General features: G+C 51.4%; 1 protein-coding gene across 1 annotated transcript in view; it reads right to left on the bottom strand.

The window, feature by feature from the left end:
- Col27a1 (collagen type XXVII alpha 1 chain) overlaps positions 1–19,140 on the bottom strand; it is a 131,611-nt gene extending 112,471 nt beyond the window's left edge. Inside the window, exons 1-3 of the mRNA XM_042678649.1 lie at positions 19,132–19,140; positions 16,631–16,709; positions 569–673 (exon numbers count right to left, since the gene is read on the bottom strand). Coding sequence (XP_042534583.1) covers positions 569–673; positions 16,631–16,709; positions 19,132–19,140 — 193 coding nt within the window. The remainder of the gene's footprint in view (positions 1–568; positions 674–16,630; positions 16,710–19,131) is intronic.
- Between the last annotated feature and the right edge of the window lie 2,913 nt (positions 19,141–22,053).

Genomic DNA, 22,053 nt, shown 5'->3' with positions numbered 1-22,053 from the left:
CACACACATACACACGTGCGGGCACTGCCACGCACTCTTCCTGGGAAACACATCTCGGGGATGTCTGCCTTGCCCTTCCGTGCACCCTCAGACTTCACACATGCAAACCCATGCACACGCTGATTGCCTCCACACGCACAAATGCACACGATCATAACCAGATCTCCCTCCACACGCGCGCGCACACCCTTACCTGCACTGAGCACGCGCAAGCATGCATGACTCCCCAGGCTGGGACCCACGTCGGCGAACGCGAGCACCTTTACGCGTGCACACACACACACACACACACACACACACACCAGTACTTCCCACCGCTCCAAGGACCCCCCCCCCCACACACACACAGCACTTACTGGGTCCCTAAGTGCGAGGCTGGCCGGTCGACCCTTCCACGGGCGCCTAACGGCATTTGTATTCATGGGTCCCCGCCGCCCCGGGCTCGGGGGCGGGGGTGCGTGGTCCCCTTCCCTAAACGCGGCGGCGCGGGCGCCCGGAGCGCAGCGGCGCCGGGAGGGGCATGGGCGCGCGGGCCTGCACCGCCAGCCCGGTCCGCCTGCGCTCAGACTCGGGCCACTCGTGGTCCTGCGGCTCTGGCGCGAGATCCGGGCTCCGGAGGGCGGCTCATAGGTGCTGGGGCCCGCGGTGCCCGCCGGGCCTTTTGAAGTCTCTGCTGGTGGGGTGGGGAGGGAGCGGGGAGGGGGCTCTGAAGGCGGCCTTTTAAATCGTGGCTGCACGCGGGCACGGTGGAGCAAGGTGTCTGGTTTCAACAAACTTGAGGAAAAGTCCCAGACCCGAGCTGGGCTGGGGAGGTGGGAGGGAGCCGCATAGCTCCGCGCGGCTTCCTGCAGGGGGCAGAGCACCCCGGGCTGCGGGGACTCACTCAGCCTTGTGGTCCTGGTGCCGGGGAGCCCGGGGAGAGACGGCGGGGCTCGCAGGGCTCGCGGGGCCGGCGCAGCCGCCGCCACACCCGCGCACCCCTGTGTTCAGCTGCAGCTCTCAAGTCCCAGGAATTTGGCCGGCAGTGCTGGAACACCCCCCCCCCAAAGTGTGCGCACACCGTCGGTACACGTTCGTGCATTCTTCTGGGGGAGACCCCCACCACACACACACACACACACACACACACACACACACACACACCACCTCGGCCTTCTGAAAGCTGAGAACTCCTTGTCCAATCATAGCTGAGGTGCTTTTTTAGAGCTGCATACTTTGTGCCAGGCACATCCGTCTTTATTTACATTTCTTTGGAGGGGGGGGGGTGTTTTGTTCACGGTTGCTGTTTTTTTTTGCATTTATTTCCACACTTTTAAAGTATTGCTTTAAGGGGTGGGTTCCATGGTGTAGCCCCTTGGGACCATAAACAAACCGTTCCAAGGAAATGGATACCAAGAAGCTGAAACATGTCTCCTCTCAGTGGGGTGGGAGCTAAGGAGGAGGAGGGTGGACAATGGAGAGAGGAAAGGTGGAGGAATATTGTTATAACACTCACTGTGCAGACATGAAAACGGAAGTAGGAAACATTCCGGGACAGGTGGGTTTGGGATGGATGGGAGGGGGAATGGTGGCCAGGGTGACACAGATCAAGATGCTGTGAACACATAATGGGACATGTTTTATTCAAAGCCCCTTTGTACAACCGTGCAAAGATAATAAAAGAATTGCATTAAACCTAGGTATCTGGGTTACTTAGTGATGTCGGCACCCCTTTAAATACTTATCTTCATTACTGGGGGTGAGGTGGGGGATGTTGGTGTCTCCTGGTAGTTTGAATCTTTGCTTGCCTTCCTCCAGCACAGGCCCTGCCAGCCACAGTGCCAATAGCCACCTTTTGAAAGAGACACGTGGTTATCTCTATTTACCAATGTCAATGCTGAGCTAAACTGGTGTGGTGGGGGCAGGAGGTGGGGCTGGAGCAGGGCTGGACTCATCTTCAGCATCTCAGCATGATGTGCCACTCCTCCACCTTTACCAGGTTCTCTCAGGAGACCCTCACGGGCCTCCCCAGCATTGCGACCTTCCTCTCAGCTTGTCAGCTCTCCTGTCTACAACTGCTTTTGTAGCTCACATGATGGTGTCACCATCAGACTGTTCTCTACCTGGGACATAGTCTATTCACATCAGCTTTCTCTGTGAAACTCCTACAGTATACAAAGCTCTGTGCAAGGATCTGGGGAAGAGGATCTGCCACTGTGGAGGTGGGGATTGTGGACACCAGCAAACACTCAGTGGTCACATTCTCCTGCTCTTTCCAACATTCTCCTGCATGCTCACACATGCACACACATGCACACCTGCTGTGAATCGGATTTAGTGAACAACAGTTTATATGCCCATGTATAAGAGACCCTTGCAAACTGTCACATCACATGTACCTATTTCATGGGTGAGGAACAGACTCTAGCAGGGGATACCCTCAGTCCTTTTGGCCTCAAGAGTTGCTCATGAGTCTTTGGGCCACTCAAGGAATAGCAACATGCTGCCAGGCCCCAGGCCTGAGCCAGCCCTAGGCAAATACAAGCAGCATCCCGGATGGCAGGGAGGGAAAATGTCTCCCAGCAGAGAGCTCAATGCCAGATGCCCAGGAAGTACTCCACAAGTGCTAAGAATAAATGAATGACTAGATGACAGAATGAACAAATGGAGGAAAATGCACGAGTGAATGACAGAATAAATTAATAAAAGAATGAATGAATGAATGAATGGGGCAAATGGATGACAAATACAAAATGAACAAATGATAGAATGAATGAATGGATGGCAGAATGAATGACAGAATGAGTGAGTGGCAGAGTGAATGACAGAATGAATGGATGAATGAGAGAATGAGCAAATTGACAAGGAACAAATGAATGACAGTGGAAGAATGATGGAGAATGAATGAATAACATATCAATGAATGAATGATAAAAAATCAATGAGGATGAATAACAGAATGAATGAATGACAGGATGAAAATAAGTGGTAGCATGAATCATGAACCAGTGGCTCATACCTATAATCCCTCTTTATTCTGGATGCTGAGATCCGAAATTTGAGATTCAAAGCCAGCTTGGGCAGAAAAGCCCTCTACACTTTGATCTCCAATCAACCAGAAAAATGCTGGACTGGAGGCATGATTCAAGTGGTAGGGTGGCAACTCTGAGGGAAAAAGCCAAGCAAAATGCAAAGCCTTGAGTTCAAACCCCCATACCAGCACACAAACACACACACACACACACACACACACACCAGTGATTGATGAATAAAAACATGAATAATAGGGCTAGGAAGGTGGCTCAGTGGTAGAGCCCTTGCTTTGCATGCATGAGGCCCTGGGTTTGATTCCTCAGCACCACATAAGGAGAAAAAGCCATAAGTGAAGCTATGGCTCAAGTGGTAGATTGCTAGCCTTGAGCTGAAGAGCTGAGGGACAGCACTCAGGCCCAGAGTTCAGGCCCCATGACCAACAACAACAACAAAAAGAATAATAATAATGATGAATGAATGAATGAATACAAGAAAACTTCCCAAGATTAGATCAGATTCATGGCTCTTGCCACCAGCTCCTTTTTGTGCATGACAGACTCAGCTTAGCATATATCAGATGTCCTGGTGACTAAGACACAAGCATCACACATCATCTCATCCAACCTGTTAGATGACATCAGATTGTCAGCAAGCAGGCAGCTGGATAGACAGCAGGGGGCCTGGCTGCCCTCAGTAGGATGTGCTCATAAGCTTCTCAGAGGATCTGCTGTTGGAAGAAACCCAAGCAAATGAGGGTGAGCAGTTGCTGAGAAGGCAATGGAACCCCAACTTACTGTCCCCCAAATTCCCTTACCAATAGACTGCCCCAGGACAAAGCATTGTGGTAGAGTCAGTGAGCTGATTCCCCAGCTGGAGAGAAAGGAAGTCTCCAGTACAGCTCCAGGACAGTTCGGGACAGCAATGTTTTCTGGGCAGGAGACCCCACTGTCTGGGCTTTGCAGACACCCCTGGCTCCTATTCCCTAGGCTAGGTTTCATCCCTCAGGGCTGGGCCAGGTAGCTGGGAAATATCCAAAACTAACTTTGCAGTGGTCAATCTGACCCAGGTCTGGAGGTCCCCAAAGAAATTCAGACCTGGAAGAAGCTACAGAAACTTCCTAGTCCAATTACAGACAGGGAAACTGAGGCTCAGAGGCAGAGGGTGTGATTTTATGAAGGTTACATAATTCCTTGGAGGGTGTTTAGGTAGATGAGAAACTACTACACCTTGCCCTCAGTTATTTCCACCTGTAGAAAGAGAAGTAAATCCACTTTGTAGATGGTAGTATACGGCAAGTTAAGATCCCTGGACTCTTCCCCAGTGGTGAGACTGAAATCTTTGTACCAAATAGGCCACTGGTATATAGTTATTCAAGAGGCTGAGTTGTGAAGATCGAAGTTGAAGGTCAACCCAAGCCAAAGCAGGAGAGCCTATCTAGAAAAACAAAAACCAACAAACAACAAAAATCTAAAAGCATAAAGGTTAAGGGCTTGGCTCAGGTGGTAGAGCACTCACCTGGCAAGTGGGAAGATCTGAGTTTACTTCCCTGTAAAAACCCTAAGAATTTCTCCTTCACTTCCTCTGTGTAGTAAAGGTGGGTTTTTGTTTTTTGTTTTTTTGTCTTCCTAAACAGAACTCTGTTATCTTTGATCCATCCACTCAGCCAGCTGGATTCATGTTGTTGAATCTGTTACTTTCATCTTTATGTCTTGAAGGGTCAAGGTGTCAATCATTGTGTGACTTTGAACCCAGGGGTCTGAGGACTGTGGGTTGATACCACCTTGTGGTGTTGTTTACTGACAATAGTGGGAGTAGTGATGATTTATACTTGGTCTTGTGAAGACTCCCAGGGGCTCTGCTTCACAGCAACATATGCAAAAGTGACCAGCCAGGAAGAAGAAACCCCAGGTGAAATTCCTTCTGGGGGCTTCCTGGTTTCAAGGGATTTTGTACACAGGTTAGTGGTTCCTGATCCAAGAAAGAACATGCATTTTGCTTTAGCCCTGGGACTAGTTCCTGTCCCATTCCTGTGCCTTGAGTCAGCCTTTGGTGGGAAAGCTCATCTTCAGGGAGATTGGCTGCTGTTCTTCAGTTACCTACAAAAGACTATAGGTGATGAGCAGTGATAGCCCGCCAATATGACTAACTTGTCTTCACACACACACACACACACACACACACACACACACACACACACACACATACACACTATCCAAAAAGAAATGTACTTGTTACCTGACTTATGTAACTTCAATTCCTCTGTACATCCTCTTAACAATAACTAACTGATACATAAATAATGCTAATGGAAAAATAACACACTGAAATGCTTATTTTGATCTCTGAGTTTTGAGGGACACAATATTCAACTTTTAAGCTTCTCTGTAGAACAGTTTCAAGACACTCTGAAGATGTCTCTGGCCTGGGGAGGTGGCAAAAAGAAGTGGGATCTACCCAGCGCAGCCTGTGGGCGCTAGGACCTAGTGGCAGGAAGCAGTAGAGGGAAATGTCCCTTAGATTCCCAGGCCTCCAGGGACAGAAAGTGCCTGTCTCAGAAGGGGTCCTGAGAGGCCACCCTTGGCAGGACAAAGGCAAGAGACCCCAGATACTAGAGATTTCAGGTCACTTTCCAGGTTAGTTTGGCAGGTCACCTTGTCATCTGAGAATACCAGGACCTCTTTCTGTGTCTGGTCCCTTTGTCATTATCAAAAAAGAGAATCTTCCAGAGCTCCCAGCCTTCCAGTCCAAGTTGGGTATGAGTTCAAGGGCATTGTCTGTGATTCCCATGTGTGTGTGTGTGTGTGTGTGTGTGTGTGTGTATGTGTGTGTGTGTGTGGTTAATTGGAGATAAAATTCTCCGTCTTTCCTGCCTGGGCTACCTTTGAACTGTGACCCTCAGATCTCAGCCTCCTGAGTAGCTAGGATGATAGGCGTGATCCACTGCAGCCCTGGCTTGTGATTCCCCTTTCTTACTCATGCAAGGTCAACTGGATCCACGGCCAGGGGCTCTATGTTCCTTAGCCCACTGGTGACTTACCAGCACTCAGATGTAGGCATCAATCCACCCACAGCAGGGAGGAGAAACAGAGGTTGGCAGTTTGTCTGCATTCCCACAGCAGGTAACGGAAAGAACTGAGAAACTAACCTAGAGCCATCTGATTCTCCAGTGCAAAAACCTTAACTCTCTCCATCCAAATAAGGGAACTTTGCAAGTTGACTCAGGGGTGGGCTCTCCTTGCTTACCCATCTCAGAGTCCCCATGCACTTCCCCACCCACCGCCCATCCACCTCAGCATCCTCTAAAGAGTTCTGTGTCCCCAGCTCTGTGACATAAGCAATTCTCATTTCCAGGGTCAGGAGAGGGGAAGAAGAGGAGCAGAGATGAGGAAGGAGGTGTATGTCCCATGTGCCAGGCTCCATATTCACCCCCTGCATCTCCTCACCCCTGCATCACAGGGCATTTCCACCCTCATCTTAAAGGCTGACCTTGCTGGGTGCCAGTTGTTCACACCTGTAATCCTGTCTACTCAGTCTGAGATGTGAGGATTGCAGTTCAAAGCCAGCACAAGCAGGAGAGCCCATGAGATTGTTATCTCCAATTAATCACCCTCCCTCCCCCCCAAAAAAACCCCAGAAGTGGAGCTGTGGCTCAAGTGGTAGAACACTAACTTTGAGTGAAAAAGGTGTGAGGGACAGCATTCCAGTATTGGAACACATATACACGGCGGGGGGGGGGGGGGGGGGGGGCGGGGGATGCGGGGGAAGGGGTAGGGAGGAAGAGCTAGCCTTGTCCAAGGTGTTAACTCCTGCTCATTCAAATGAAAAATCCCTTCAAATGAAAAAAAATTTAAAGCAGAAATAAAGTTCCCCTCTCACACCAGCGGCATTCGAGTGCCATCTATACACGGCTCCTGTGATGGGAAATTCAGACACTGATCTTTCCTGTCCTGGGAGACAACTCTATTGTGCTCAGCATCTGACTGAGAAGGGACAAGAACTCTGGGGATGACTTGCCCAGAGCCACACAGCGAGTTATACACAGAACTGGGCCGAGACCCATCTTTCCTGTTTCCAAAACCTCCACTCCTGCAGCCTGGCATACTTTTGCCACTACCTGGCTCAGAACATGGAGGATTATGTTGCCTCAGCCCCTGGAAACTAAATTAAGATCAGCAATGGGGGGTGAGGGCTGAAGTAGAGAAAGAGCCAACCACTGCAGAGGGCTATTTTTATCCAGCTCAGATAGCCACAGGCCGCCCTCTGCCCTGGGGCTCTGTTTACCTCAGAGCTGGACCAGGGGCTCTGTCTCCTTTGGATGGCTCAGGTGGATCAGGGGTCCACTAATGGATCCTGACCCCAGTGTCAAACTTCTTTCTTGTTTCCAATGTGGGTTCCTCCATCCTCTAAGGCCATTCTAGACCAATCTGTGAGGCCATCAGAACCCATGTGGGAATGAAGCCCAAGTCACGGAAAGGGAAACTGAGACTTCCACCGGTGTCATTAGCTGTTTCGACAGCTTATATATACCATAGTGGGGTGGGGTGGCTCAGACCGGGAACTCCAGCTCATCAGGAGGCAGAAATCCAGAGACCAACCTGGGCAAAAAGTTAGTGAAACCACTCTCTCCGCACACAAGCCTGGCATGGTAACACACACATGTGTGTGTCCTGGCTACTTGGACAGTATGGGTAGAAGGCTGATAGTCTGAAGCCAGCCTGGGAGCAGCGGGGTGGGGGGGAGGGAAGAGAGGAGAAGCAAAGTACAAAATGGAATACCATGGAGTTAGGAAGGCCCCTCATTTCAGGATGGGGCTGGATTTCATATCAGGGGTATGGCAGGCGAACAACAGGATTTGCTAACCCCCCACAACTTGCTGACCTTTCTGGGTCAGTGAGCACATTGTCCCTCATTTTAAGCATCTCGTCCGTGGTCCACCAGGCAGAGAATTCTACGACTTTCCTTGCCTCTGTCCCAAACTTGAACTATGGGAGCCTTGCCAGTGGGGAAGCTTTTGGTGAATTTGAAAGTATCCAAAACCAGGAAACTTCCCTGTTCTTTGTCTCAGCAGCTCCGGTCCCAGGAGATGGGAAATCTCACATTATATGCAGTCTTCAATCCCCATCTCCCCACCCGCCCCCCAACGTCCCTGGGCCTCAGTTTCCCTGTTGGAAACCTGAGCCCTTTGGCCTGGGGAATCTCCACAGAGCTGGCTTTCCTTCCAGCCTGGCTCACCATTTCTATGATCCATTCATTCAGTCAACAAGTGTTTATTGAGTTTGAGCTGCCTGGCCTAGTGAGGGCGTGAGGGCTGGCTTCTCTAGAGAGCTCTCTGTCCTGGCTTTCTCAGCCCCATACGCACATTTCCTTGTGCTTTCAAAAGGCAAATTATGGGATATATGTTATTCACCAAAACACACTCACCCTCCTCTCTCTCTCACAAAAAGAAAATCCTCCTGCATCACCAAGAACTAAGTTGACAGAGGACAGAAGCCCACCTTTGTGCCTCTGGGGCACCTTTCCAGAGGCTCATGTCCCTGTGCAAAAAAAGGGGGAAGACTGTCTGTGACCATAAGTCTCTGGGGCTTCATGGACCCGGTAAACAACCTGTGTTTGTCTCGGCTCCTGCCGTCCTGAGAGGGTGACCATAGCCAGGGAGAAACACAATCCCACTCTGTGCTCGCTTGTCCCCAGAGTGAGGAAAATTGTCCATAAATATTTTTATCTTCCTGGTCACCATGGGAGCTGAGAGGAAGGCTTTGATTCTGCAAACCCTGGACCACTCCCTTCCTGTCAGGATCCCATGGTCAAAGCTGACCTGGGCATCCCATCTCTCACCCTCAAATTATAGGCTTGCTGCCCCTGCTGCCTATCCCAGGAGATGGAGGGATTGGATGTGGGACCACACTGTACATTATGGCCAGCCTTGGGCTGTTGGAACAATCTCCATATGCCAAGCTGGCTTCCTACCAGGAGTTGGGTGATCAAGGTAAAGAAAGAGAAGACCCAGAAATGGCCCTGGTGGCCTAGAACCTGGGCAATGAGCCTAGATGCTGAAGGGCCTAGGACTAGGGCTGAGAAAAGCCAGGGTTTTCATCTCCATCTTTCATGGCCATGTAAAGGAGGTCTCAGAGTGTGGCTGGTCTGGGAAATGGGGTATGGCAAAGCAGACACATGCAAACCCATAGACGGTAGAGACCCTAATTAAAAATCTCTAAGGTGAACTGGGGGCTGGGGGCTCATGCCTGCCATCATAGCTACTTAGGAGGCTGAGATCTGAGAATCTATATTCAAAGCCAGCCTGGGCAGAAAAAAAGTCTGGGAAACTCTTATCTCCCAATAGACCCGCAAAAAGCCATAAGAGCAGCTGTAACTCAAGTGGTAGAATGCTAGCCTTGAGTGAAAAAGCCAAGCGAAAGCATGAGGCTCTTGGAATTCAACCTACAGTACTGGCATATACACAGACAGACAGACAGACACAGACACAGACACACACACACACACACACAAACACACACACACACACACAAACACACACACACACACACAAACACACACACACACACACACACAAACACACACACACACACACACACACACACACACACACATACACCCCTAAGGACGGAATTTCAGGGATAGCCATCCACAGAGGATTGAGGGTCAGGAATCCCAGACCAAAACTGTCTGTGCCCTGCCCTTCCTTTTCTATTTGTTCACATGAAAGCGTTTCTGCTGCCTCCTAGAAATTTCTAGGAAGGAATATTTTGTCAGGGAATGGATCAGCCTGGAGAATTTACAAGGATCACCCAAGAATGATTCCTTGGTTCCTAGATTGTTGGAGCCATAAAATGTTGTGTTCCCAGTGCTAGCCTTCTAATACCTTTGGTGCCAGAACTCAGAAGTACTCAACTCCTAGAATCCCAGCTGGCTTAGACATTTAGCTTCATCAATTCCATGCTTCAGAGGCTAAGATTTCTGCGATCCTTCTACTCCTTGACCTATTTCAGGGAGACCAGAACCTTTCACAAGAAGGCATTCATTCTTTGTAAGGATTAAGTGAGGAAGAGCCTCAGGCCAGCTTGCTGGGACTAGCTCACCACGCTGCCATTTCTGATGGTCAGTATTCCACAACCCAGGGTTATAGCTCACCTTCCCACCTTTTCCTTGCCATGTCCTTGCTTGCCCTCCCCCGCATCCTACCCAGCTCCACCAGGGATCCTTCCATGTTACCCGGGATGGTAAAGAGGCAGCAGCAGCGGCATATGCCCTCAGGCTGTGTGTCCCCAGGACTCAGATCTGAGGACCTATTTGGGGAAGTTGGGCTGGTCTCAGACCCTATGAGCTATCCTAATTGACCCAACCTAGCATTAGAATGGCCACCTCTGGGTGACTTAGGTCCCTTTGGCTTCAAGGCCTGTCCTCTGGAATCCCACCTGTATGAGATTGATTCCCCCAAGTGAAGGCCTCCAGAAAGATTCTGAGCTGGAGGAAAGAAGAGGGAAGTCCTTTCCCTTCCTCCTCATTGTCTTACTCAGAGATTTGACTTGGAGATTTTGCACAAAACAAAACTTCAATCCACAACTCAGACACATCCTTTTATGTGCTCTGAATAAGCTAAACTCCAACTTGGAGTCCACATAGCAGCATACCGGCAGGAAATCTAGGCTTGATCATTAACGTGGTTCCTTCACATCCTCTTAATCCGGGTTATGCAAGGATCCTGGGGTCTTTGGCGGAATGAGTCACTCTGGGAGGCCTTGCTGTCCTTGTATTCCCAGAGGTGCTCACTGTGCAGCTGTCCCTTGGTGACCAGTGGCCTGATGGCACAGTTCACACATAGGAAGAACACTAACACCGATTTGGCACTTTAACATGTGGGTCTAGCCTGTCTAGGGGCCCAGCAGAGAACGCTCCCGCAGCTTCACCGGCCCTCCACCCAAGACCCAACCAACTTTTCCTTGTCCCCGTCCTCAGTTGTACTTCTGGGAACCGCCGCTCCTCACTGGACTCAACAAAGACTTAATGCCTCCACACCTTCACAGCTCTGACCCGAACTGGAGAGGTGGGAAGAAACACACAGGCCAGAGGGCAAATGCATTCACAACCATGTGTATTTGCACACATTCACAGAAGACTTCTCAGAGCAGCTGCCGGGCTCCCAGGTGACAAGGACCAAGATTGGGTCCTGGTGGCCTGGAGCCCAGCCTCACTGCCTGGACCTGCACAGCCAATCAGCAGCCACTCCATGAGACAGAGGGTCTCCGGAAGTCCTGGGGAATACAAGCAGCTGCTGGGCCTAGCAGGACTGGACAGCACAAGCCTGCTGCCCGTTACCTAGATGGGAAAACAGAGGTCCCATGAGGTCACCCAAGGTCACCCTAAGGATTGGCACTGTGCTATGTCAGCTGACATAGCAGATCAGAAAGCCTAGAAACTTCCATAGCTGCTGTGTGGTTCAACTCACGGCCCCCTCTGGGTGTTTTGGTTATGGAATATTTCTACCTCATCACAGCAATTCTGAGGTGCAGGTCTTAGCGCCCCTGTAAATACTCAGGCTTTGTGGCCTCACAAAGCCAAGTAAGTCTCTCAAGGTCATGGGATTCCAAGCAGGCAGGAGCATTGGAGAGCCTGGCTCCTCCAGAGCTTGCAGAGGGCCTGCTCGCCAGGGCCTGGGCACAGGGACACACTGCCCACCAGGGCAGAACCATTCCAAAGCCCTCACCAGCCGGCCCTCAAAGCCCCCTTTCACGGGCTTGCTCCACACCCCACTGGGGAGCCGGACAAAACTGCTAGTGTGGAGAGTATTTTTCTATTTCCAGATGGATCTGTGTCGCTGGCTCTATCCAGGGCCTCCATCACTGTGAGGGGCAGAACAGGGCCCAGTGCCAGGTTACTATAAGGAGCAGCGAGAAAGCCACACCCTGCACTGTGGCTCTTCACCAGGTTCCTGGGGCCCCAGGGCAGCTTCTGCGGGCAGCGAGGCCTGCCACGAGAACCCTGCCCCCCAAGGAAGTACTTGAACATCTCATTTTGTGCTGAGAGCCAGAGTGGGGTTTTCAGGTAATCTGAGGAGCTGAGTTGGGCTTTCTGTTCATATTGAGGTGGGGTGGTGGTGGTGGTGGTGAATTCTATGCTCTTCTTAGCCAGCATTTACTGAGCACTGACTACTGTCAGCTGATTGCTGTATCCCAAGGATCCAGATTCCTACTGGAATAGATGAGAGATAGGGACCTATTCAGTAATCACATAAATAAATAGATACACGATTGTTGATAAGATGCTATGGGAAAGAAAGCCCAGTTATAGATAATCTCAAAGGTGTTATTTTTTTCTTTTTAGCAGTCCTGAGATTTGAACTCAGGGACTTGTGCCTACTAGGCAGGTGTTGTGCAACTCAAGTAAGCTCTTTTGCTTTTATTTATTTCTAAGATAGAGTCTCAGCTGGGCACTGGTGGCTCATGCCTGTAATCCTAGCTTCTCAGGAGGCTGAAAGCTGAGGATCACAGTTCAAAGCCAGCCCAAGCAGGAAAGTCCAGAGACTCTTATCTCCAATTAACTACCAGAAAACCGGAAGTAGAGCTGTGGCTCAAGTGATAGAATGCTAGCCTTGAGCTGAGATGAAGGCCAGTACCCAAGCCCAAAGTTCAAGCCCCACAATTGAAAAAAAAAAATAATCTCATAAATTTTTCCCAGGGATATCCTCCTTGATCCTCCTACCCACCTTTCCTGGGTAGCTGGGATTAACGGTGTGAGCCACTACTCCTAGCTGCTGTGTGATTTTGTTTTTTAATCATAGAATTTACTTGCCTCATTTTTCAAAAAATAAAAAGTTGACAGGATAGTGATTTTCTCCCACACCGGACACCAAAACAGAGCTGTTTGCACAGATGCATTTCACCAGGTCATGGCAGAGCAAGATAGAGACAGTGGTGAGATTCTGGCAGTCTTGCCTTGATCTTGAGGGACTATGTAGGAATGAGGTTATGTGTAAATCACTGATTACACCGATGGAAGGGCAGGAACAAGCTGTGTCCAACAATCCTGAAATCTGATGGTGGAAATTAGACTCAATTACTAGGACCAAAAGATCTGATCTAGAAGTAAAGCAGAAATGTGCTTTTCTTAGTCTCTGCCTGGACCCTGGGACACCAAGGCCCAGGCAGGGCATAAACAGATATGGACAAGCCACTGTCAGCTAGAGGGACAGCCTGGACTACAGAGGTGGAGGCCATCCAGGGACTGGTCAAAATACAGGGGAATAGGACTCAAAATCCCCGTGCCAGTGGGGAGTCAGGAGCATCATCTGCCTGCCAAGGATCTGGGATCCAGTGGGAAGTGAGTGTCTGTGGTATGGTGTGTGGCCTCTGGGGGGCGCGCTAGAGGGAGATGTCAGCTCCTGCAGGGAAAGAGGGTCCCAGAATGGAAGGGTTAGACTGGAAGATGAGCACCAGAAGTGGGTAGGCAGGGTGGCACCAGTAGAACCCGGTGCCCCGGCAGAAACTTGAAGAGAAAGTTCTCTGACTTGGTGAGGGGATTGGACACAAATCTAAAGCCAAATGAGGCCTACCAGTGTCAGGACACTTAGAAAGCAGGCAGGAAGGGTCAACTACAAGAACATTTGATGCTCCTGGACAAGAAGGGGGGGGGGGGGGAGGGAGCTTGTAAACAATGCCGCCGCCACCACTACTGATAGTAATGGAAATGATTGGAATGAACTTGCTCAGTGGATATGTTCCAAGTAGGGAATCTCATGGGAACCAGCCGGGGCTTCAAAACACCCCGGACTAGGGACACTGGGCAGCCTGCCCTCTAGCCTGGAGGAGTAGAGACAGAAATGTGTGGCTAGACTCACCCTACTGGCCAGAGCATAGAAGATGAAACTAGAAAGAAGTGGTAGTTTTAGGAAGGCAGCCATTGCCACAATGCATGCCTCCTCTCCTGCCCTCTGATTGGCCAGTGGCTCCCTTAGACCAAGAGGTCAAGGGGCAAAGGAGCTAAGGTGAGATAGTCCTGCCTGGAGAGTATGGGGTGCACGGTGGGGTAAGAGGGGTAGAAGGTGGACAGGGCAGGGTGTGATGGTTGATTTTTATGTGCCCACTTGATTGCGGTGCCCAGATTATGAGTTATTTCTAGGTGGACCGTAAAGGTATTTCCAGATGAGAGTTGCATCTGAATTGGTGGGATCTCTAAAGTAGATCACCCCCTCTTACCTGTGTGGGCCAGGGTCATCCAGTACTACTGAAGGGCCAAATAAAATCAAAGAGGGAGGGAAGAGGGATTTGTATTCACCTCCTCTAAGTTTTCTGTCTCACTGTTTAAATGGACTCTCATTTTATAGTCTCCTGCCCTTCAACTCAATATGCACGGTCTGCTCTTCTCATTCTTAGGCTTTTAGAGGGCATTGTCAAAAAAGTTTTATGCAATACATGACCACACACACACACACACACACACACACACACACACACACAACCATACACACAACCACACACTCATTCTCTCTCTCTCTCTCTCTCTCTCTCTCTCTCTCTCTCACACACACACACACACACACACACACACACATGTATTGGCTCTCTTTCTCTGGAAACCCTAAATACATGAGGCCACTGAGGGGATAGAGAAAAGCCAGAAGAGATCTTTCAATTGGTTGCTCAAATGTGTTTCCCAGGTGGCTACAAGCCACACTATTCTCAGTTGTGTCCCAACCTACTGGGTGTGTGCACATGCTCCTGGCTGCCCCCCAGGAGGCATTCAAGCTGTGACACCCCCCCCCCCCAAAAGAGATGAGCTTAGAGGTGCCTTTCTAGCATCCTCAGCTTCCTGACCCTCAGGGAGGAAAGAGTTAATGAACTGAAGAGTCACTCACTCGACATGTATAGAGCCCCATGTCATGGCCCTGCTGGAGATCTGTAAGCTTTGTCTGGGATTGTCAACTCAGATCTGCTTTGCAACCCAATGGGGAAATGGGAATTCTTTTCATTGAATTAACATCTTCCAGGCATGGCCAGGATACAGCAACACGCATTGATTCCCTGGCTTGCTATTGTAATTGGGGGAGACAGAAAATAAACAAGGAAATCATATAGTCTAGTTTCATGAGCATTGTGAAGGCAAAGAAAAGCAGACGAGTGCATTGGACATGGAGGAGGAGAGCAGGAGACTGCCAGGGACATTGATCGCTGGGTAAAAGAGCAAGGACAGCTCACAGCTAGAGGGTGGTGTGGGTCATGGTGGCATCAAGGAAGGGATTGCTTCTACTTCAGGATATCAGAAGCCCCTGCTGAAGACCCCAGTACTCGAAAAAGTGCCCTCTCTCAGAACAGAGGCTGCACAGAGAGAAATCTAAAGATGCTATGTCAGCTTTAGTGACGGAGGAAGGGCCGTGAGCCAAGGGTGTATGGCGTCCAAGAGCCACAACAAAGGAGGGAACACATTCTCCCTGCTGATGCTTGATTTTAGTCCAGTGAAGCCCATTTTGGAAATCTCACCCCCAGAACTGCAAGAAGATAACTGCAGTGATCATTTGTTACTAGTACAAAAGCTTGGTGGTTGGCAAATGGGCTCGGCAGGGACCGTGGGCCAGAGAGCTTCTGCATCACCTCTGGGGCTTGAACTGGGGCTTGAACTCAAGGCCTGGGCACTGTCTGTCACTCAAGCATTCAAGTGCTCTACCACTGGGGCCACAACTCCATTTCTGGATTTGAGTGGTTAATTGGAGATAAGAGTCTCATGGGGGGGCTGGGAAGGTGGCTCAGTGGTAGAGCACTTGCCTTGTATGCCTGAGGCCCTGGGTTCAATTCCTCAGCACCACATAAGCAAAAAGAAAATAGCCGGAAGTGGCACTGTGGTTCCAGTGGTAGAGTGCTAGCCTTGAGTTGAAGAGCTGAGGGACAGCGCCCAGGCCCAGAGTTCAGGCCCCATGACTGGACCCCCACCCAAAAAAAAAAGAGTGTCATGGACTTTTCTTCCCTGGCTAGCTTTGAACTGTGATCCTTAACATTTCAGCCTCCCTAGTAGTGAGCGTTACAGGCCACCAGCACCCAGCCACATCATCACTCTTGACAGGAAGTCAAAGAGGTGGCGACCATGTTTTCTCAGTCACCACCTGGAGAGATGGGAAGCACAGGGAGGTGGATGCTGAGACAAAGACCTCCTGGAGAGGTGGGCAGGCGAGCAGCTACTCCAGTCTTTGTGGCGATGACACAGGGAGCTTCAGGGCTACTGATCCCCAGCTGAGGGTAGCAACATGGCCTGAGAAGGTTCCTGAAGAAGGGAATTATGAGCAGCCCTGGGGTAGAGCTGACTGGGGTTGGAGATTGGGGTTGGAGGGTTCAGACGTCCATACCTCCCTCTCCCCCTTCCCCATGCAGGACTGGACCCCCTAGTCTGGGGCCTGTGCACACGGCCAGGTACCCAGGATCCATGAACCTGGGAAAGGCTCCACCTGGTGGGCCTCCAGTCCGCAGCCTGCAGCCAGTCTGTCCTCACAGCCCTCCTTTCATGGCTCCACCAGATGAAGTCTCGCTAATTAGCAGCAGGCTCCACGAAGGGGCCTTCCATGGATGTAAACAGGGCAAGCGGGGAACAGAGTGAGCCAGTGTTCAGGGGCACCTACCTCGGAACCAGATACCCAGGCCTGCCCAGTTGCCTGCCTTCAGGGCCCAATCAAAGCTTTCTCCCCTCTGCAGCTGCAGCTGGGGAAGTGGGAGGAGGTCCCCAAGGAGCCAGCCAGGACAGAACAGGAGCAAAGTTGCCTCCAGTCCTGGGGGAGTTGCCTGGGGAGGCCAGGCATCAGCCCCTGTCCTGCCTTGGTGAGGAGAAGATATTCAGTAAGTGCCAGGCACGACGGCTCATACCTAGAATCCCAGCTACTTGGGAGCAGAATTAGGAGGATTATGGTTGGTGGCTAGCCTGAACAAAAGCAACAAAAAGTTAGCAAGAGTCTATTTTAATCAACAAGCCGGGCATGGTGGTGCCTGCCTGTAATCTCAGCTACATAGGATGCGTAGGTGAGAGACTCACAGTCTGAGGCTGGCCAGGAAAAAAGCCCTGGACCCTACCTAAGAAGTAAACCAAAGCAAAAAGAGCTGTAGGTGTGGCTCAAGGGGTCGAATGCCTGTCTAGAAAGTGCAAAGCTCTGAGTTCAAACCCCAGTATAATAGCAGGGGAAAAAAAGCTGCTTACTAAGTGTTGAGAAAAACACAGAAAGGCCAGGTGCCAGTGGCTCATGCCTGTAATCTTAGTTACTCAGGAGGCTGAGATCTGAGGATCACAATTTCAAAGCCAGACTGGGCAGAAAAGTCTGTGAGAGGGGCTGGGAAGGTGGCTCAGTGGTAGAGCGCTTGTTTTGCATGCATGAGGCCCTGGGTTCAATTCCTTGGCACCACATAAGCAAAAAAAAAAAAAGCCAGAAGTGGCGCTGTGGCTCAAATGGTAGAGCGCTAGCCTTGAGCTGAAGAGCTGAGGGACAGCGCCCAGGCCCAGAGTTCAGGCCCCACGACCAGACCCCCCCCCCAAAAAAAAAGAAAAAAAAGAAAAGTCTGTGAGACTCATCACCAATCAACCACCAGAAAACTCAAAAAAGGTGCTGTGGTTCACAGTGGTAGAACACTAGCCTTGCATGAAAAAGCTCAGGGATAGCACTCAGGCCTTGAGTTCAAGCCCCATGACCAACAACAACAAAAAGAAAGAGGAAAAACACGAGAGAGAGGGGGGGAGATGAAAGAAAAGAAAAAAGAAAGAAAAAGAAAGGAAGAAAAGATTTTCCATGTGATGTACAGCAAAGATGATTGAGATGACCTTGTTTCCAGGGTCTTGGGTTCAAACCTCAGTTCTGCCATTTACTCAGATGCTGTGGGTCATCTTTACTTCCTGAGCCTCAGTTCCCTTATCTGTAAAAAGAGGTCAATTATGCTCCCCCCAGAAGGGCTGGCAGAGGTGACGGTGGTCAGTGACACTTGTAAGTCCTCAGTGAGAGCCAATCCATGTAGCCTATCCTCACAGCAACATGAGTAGCAATGAACAGATGTGGGAACTGAGGCAATGGAGTGTGAGTAGCTTGCCCAAGGTCACCGTGTGTACCATGCACCACGAGGCAGACCCAGGCAATACACTATCTACTTATGCTGACTCCCAAAAGGTCCACGCTGCAGAAGGGGCTCTCCTGGAGGGCAGATCCTCCATCCATCAGGTTGGGGCAGGGCTGCTAACTCTGCCCTCCTGGTGCCCAGTGTGTGTCAGGTCCCTCGGCTGTCCACAGGCGTGATGCCTATAGCAGTGTCACTTTCGTTGGATCCTCTACTGAGATCTGAGGCCTCTGGAGCCAGACAGCCAGGAACTGAAGCCTGGCCCTTCCCATTTCCTGGCTTGGAGCCTCAGTTTCCCTAGCTGTGGCTGGGGGAGGGGATGAAAAAACCCATGGCTTTCTCACTGTGAGACAGGATGAGCAAGGCTAAGCCCAAAGCCTGCAGAATAGCCCAATCCATAGACCACTCTAGCTCCTTAGTCTGCAAATCTGACTGCGTTATATGATGTGCACATTTGTGAATCGTTTAAATGGTGCAGTATTCGCATGTAACGGACAGGTTTTCTCTCCCCCTCCCCCACTCAACCCGATGGAAATGCTATAGAAATAGCTGTGCTGTCTAGTTTAAGGAATCACAAAGAAAATCTGAAAATGTAAAGTGCACACAGGGTGTGTGTGTGTGTGTGTGTGTGTGTGTGTGTGTGTGTGTGTGTGTGGTTGTGTCATTATGTGTGTCATTATGCTGGTAGCGGGGTTTAAACTCAGGGCCTTGTACTTTTGTTCGGCTTGTTTGTTCATCCCTTGTGTTCTACTACTTAAGCCACATCTCTATTTCTGGCCTTTTGCTCCTTAATTGGAGATAAGAGTCTTTCCTGCTGGGGCTTAGCTTCAAACCACAATTGTCCTATCTCAGCCTCCTAATTAGCCAGAGTCACAGGCAGGAGCCACCAGCCCCGGGCTCTGTCACACAACAAGTTTTTAGAAACATTGCTGACCCCTCCATCAGTAGACCACACGGGCGCAACTCAAGGGTACAGAGGCCGGCTGAGCTTGGTAAGAGTGCGCGGGTGGATCATGAATCGTTCACTCACCTTGACCATTACCATTCAGGTTGTGCTTCTAACCGCAGCCTTGTTTCCCCCTTTGCTCTGGCTCGCAGGAACCAGGCTACGTACTCCCCCAGTCACAAAACAGTTAAGCAGGCTCTTTTTGGAGACAGGTAACTCGATTCCCATCTCCCAGGAGTCTAGGCAGAGGCCAAGGCCGAGACTGAGCTGGAAGGTGAGCTAGGGCCTGGGCTGTGTGCTCCCCAGCTCCACCGCCAGAACTTTCTTCTCCCGCCTCCAAGCAGCGGTCACAGATACAGTGAAACTAGATCATCCCCCAGAGGGGTGGGAGGGCGAGGCGAGGAGGAGTAACACAAGCTCCCTCAGATGATCTTCCCAGACAACACCCAATCTGCCCTCCGTTTCCCTAGAGGCTCAGAGAGGTTAAGGGCCAAGGCCAGTATCACACAGCTTATCAGCTTGGACTTTTTGAACCTGGTGGTCTTGGACTCTAGAGCTCTGTGGGACTATTGCCCTACCAGCCTAGGCTCAGCTCACTTCTTAGATGATCTGGTTCAGAGATGGAAGTTTCTAGAGCCTACTCTCAGGTCTTGGCCAGGAACCAGCACAGAACCTGGAGCCTTCAGGCCCCAGGATCATGTGGCCCCTGTTCCTTTGCCCATTGGCCGGGCCTCGTGGGGGTGGGAGGACAGCGGATGCTCACTCCAAGGAGGGAGGATGGCTAGAGGCAGGAGGGACAGCCTGGGTCCAAAACCACCTGGAGACGAGAGTTCCTGAGGGTATCTCCCAACCTCACCGCTCTCCCTGCCTCTCCGGGCCCCCTGGCTGTCTTCCCCCTGTTCTGCTTCGCTCTGTGGCTCTTCTGTCTTTCGATGCCCGTCTGTTTGGTCTGCGCCTCTTCATGCCTCCTTCGCTGTTTCACTCCACCCTGCCATGTTCTGAGATTCTGCTTCTCTCTCTTTCAGCTCACCTGACAAGAGGACTCCTAGGAGAATAACGAGGAAGCTGTGCCCCGGAGCAGGGAGTACAAGGCAGACCACGGGCTACTGCAAGAGGTCGAGGCCTGGCCCTAAAGCCTAGCATTGTGACTCACGCCTGTGATCCCAGCTACTCGAGATGTGGAGCTAGGAGAATCAAGGGCTGAGGCTGGTCCAGAGAAACGTGTGAGACCTTATCTGGAACACAAACGGAAAGCCTAAAGATTCTAGGAGAGGAATGCCTGCTTAGAAAGTGCCGAGCCTTGACTTCAAGCCCAGAACCATCAAAAGAAGATTCGCGGGTCCTTCGAAACACCCTGATCCTTGCTTCCCTCAGCCTTCCCACACAGGTGGAGCAGATGGCATCACTGCTGCTGCCGCTACGGAGGGCCTATGCGTGCGGGATGTGAGATGCCACAGCATGGGGGTGGCAACACGGCCCATTGTACAGATGAGGAAGCCAAGGCCAGAGAGGCGGACGTCGCCGGCCCTGACACCGCTGGGAGTCACCGGCAGAGGCTTGTGTCACGTGTGTGTCCTTCTACCCTCTGCCAGGGCCACTGCACTGGCCGGCCTAGACGCCTAGAAGACCAGCTGAGCCACGCCCCACCCGGTGCCAGGAAGGCCACAGGGAGGCCCTCAGCTGCTGGTCCTCTCCACAGTGGGTACGAGGCACTGGTGCACCGGCCCCCGGCCCCAGCTCAGCCCCTGACAGGAGGCACAAAGGCGGCCTCAGTGGCTCCCAGTGCTTCTGGCTTGGGGAGACGTGCTGGTGCCTTCTGCCCACAGGCTTGCCAACCAGGGTTTGGCAGGTCATCTTTGCCGGCTCTGTTTGAGGGTGACTGTCTTCTTCCAACAAGGAGCCACCCCCCCCCTTCCCCGGGTGGCCCACTCCAAACCCCAGTGAGTCACCCGGCTTCTCTCTGTGTGGCTCTTGGCGACCTTGAAGCCCACGGACCCAAGAGCCCACGCCGGGCGGGAACTTCAGGACAACCACTGGCTCCTAGAAATGGCAGAGGAGAATACAAGGCAGAACTGTCAACTGCCGTGGGAGAGAAAGCCCAGCCTGTATGCTCCAGCAAGGTGACCCAGGGGGGACCTTATCCCATCCCCCAGGGGCATTCAATGGGCCCCCGTGCCCCCATGGTGGTTGACAGCACACTCGTGGTGCGAGGGAGCACGTGGTACACACCACAGCCCAGCAAAGGCTTGGTTTTTCCATCTGGAAAATTCTGTGGGAAGAGGGGGGAAAATGGAGGATGAGGAGCCAAAGATGGCCCCGACTCATGGCCCAGTTCTGGAATGTAAATCGTTTCCCTCCGCAGGGAGCTGGGGGGAGAGGGGGAGACTCAGGCTCATAGAAGCTGGGGCCCCTGGGGACAGCTGTGTCAGGCCAGGATGGTAATGTGACCTTTTGTCCTCAGCCCAGAGCTCCGGTCATCATGCCTTTTGCCTCCCTCAGCCATGGCCACCTCTGCCCGTGGCTCCAGTGGAATGTGTGTGTTCTGGAGTTTTCTGAGTGTGTTCGAGTTGAAGATCGTTAAGGCACAGATGGGTAGTTTTACTCCTAGGTGTCCCAAGCTGGGCTTTAAACCTCTGAGGGGTTACCATGCTCTTCAGAAGCTGGCAGGAGCTGAGCGCTAGTGATAGGGGCTGTTGTCACGGTGTCCTTAGTGTGCCAGGACTCAGGTAGGTTCTAAGGTCCCTCGAGCAGGAACTCCTCATGCCAGGAGTTAAAGTATTGTTGACCTGAAGTATTGTTGACCCCATTTTGCTGGCAAGCGGAGGTCACTTCTCACCATGAGAAATTATGTAGCCTGGCTCAGAACTCAGCAGTCTGGTTCCTGAGTCTAAGCCTTGAAGGTATTCATGTGGCCTCCTCTGTGTCTGGCACCATCCTGGGAAACGGGGAGCCAATGATGGAGAAATAGACAAGGGCTCCGATCTCAGGAAACCTGTCATCCTTCCT

This window comes from Dipodomys spectabilis, unplaced genomic scaffold (assembly GCF_019054845.1).
Source record: "Dipodomys spectabilis isolate Male_0828 unplaced genomic scaffold, ASM1905484v1 ptg000046l, whole genome shotgun sequence".
Classification (NCBI taxonomy): Eukaryota; Metazoa; Chordata; class Mammalia; order Rodentia; family Heteromyidae; genus Dipodomys; species Dipodomys spectabilis.
The sequence above is the reverse complement of the archived record's forward strand: the minus strand, read 5'-3'. Positions and strand labels throughout refer to the sequence as shown.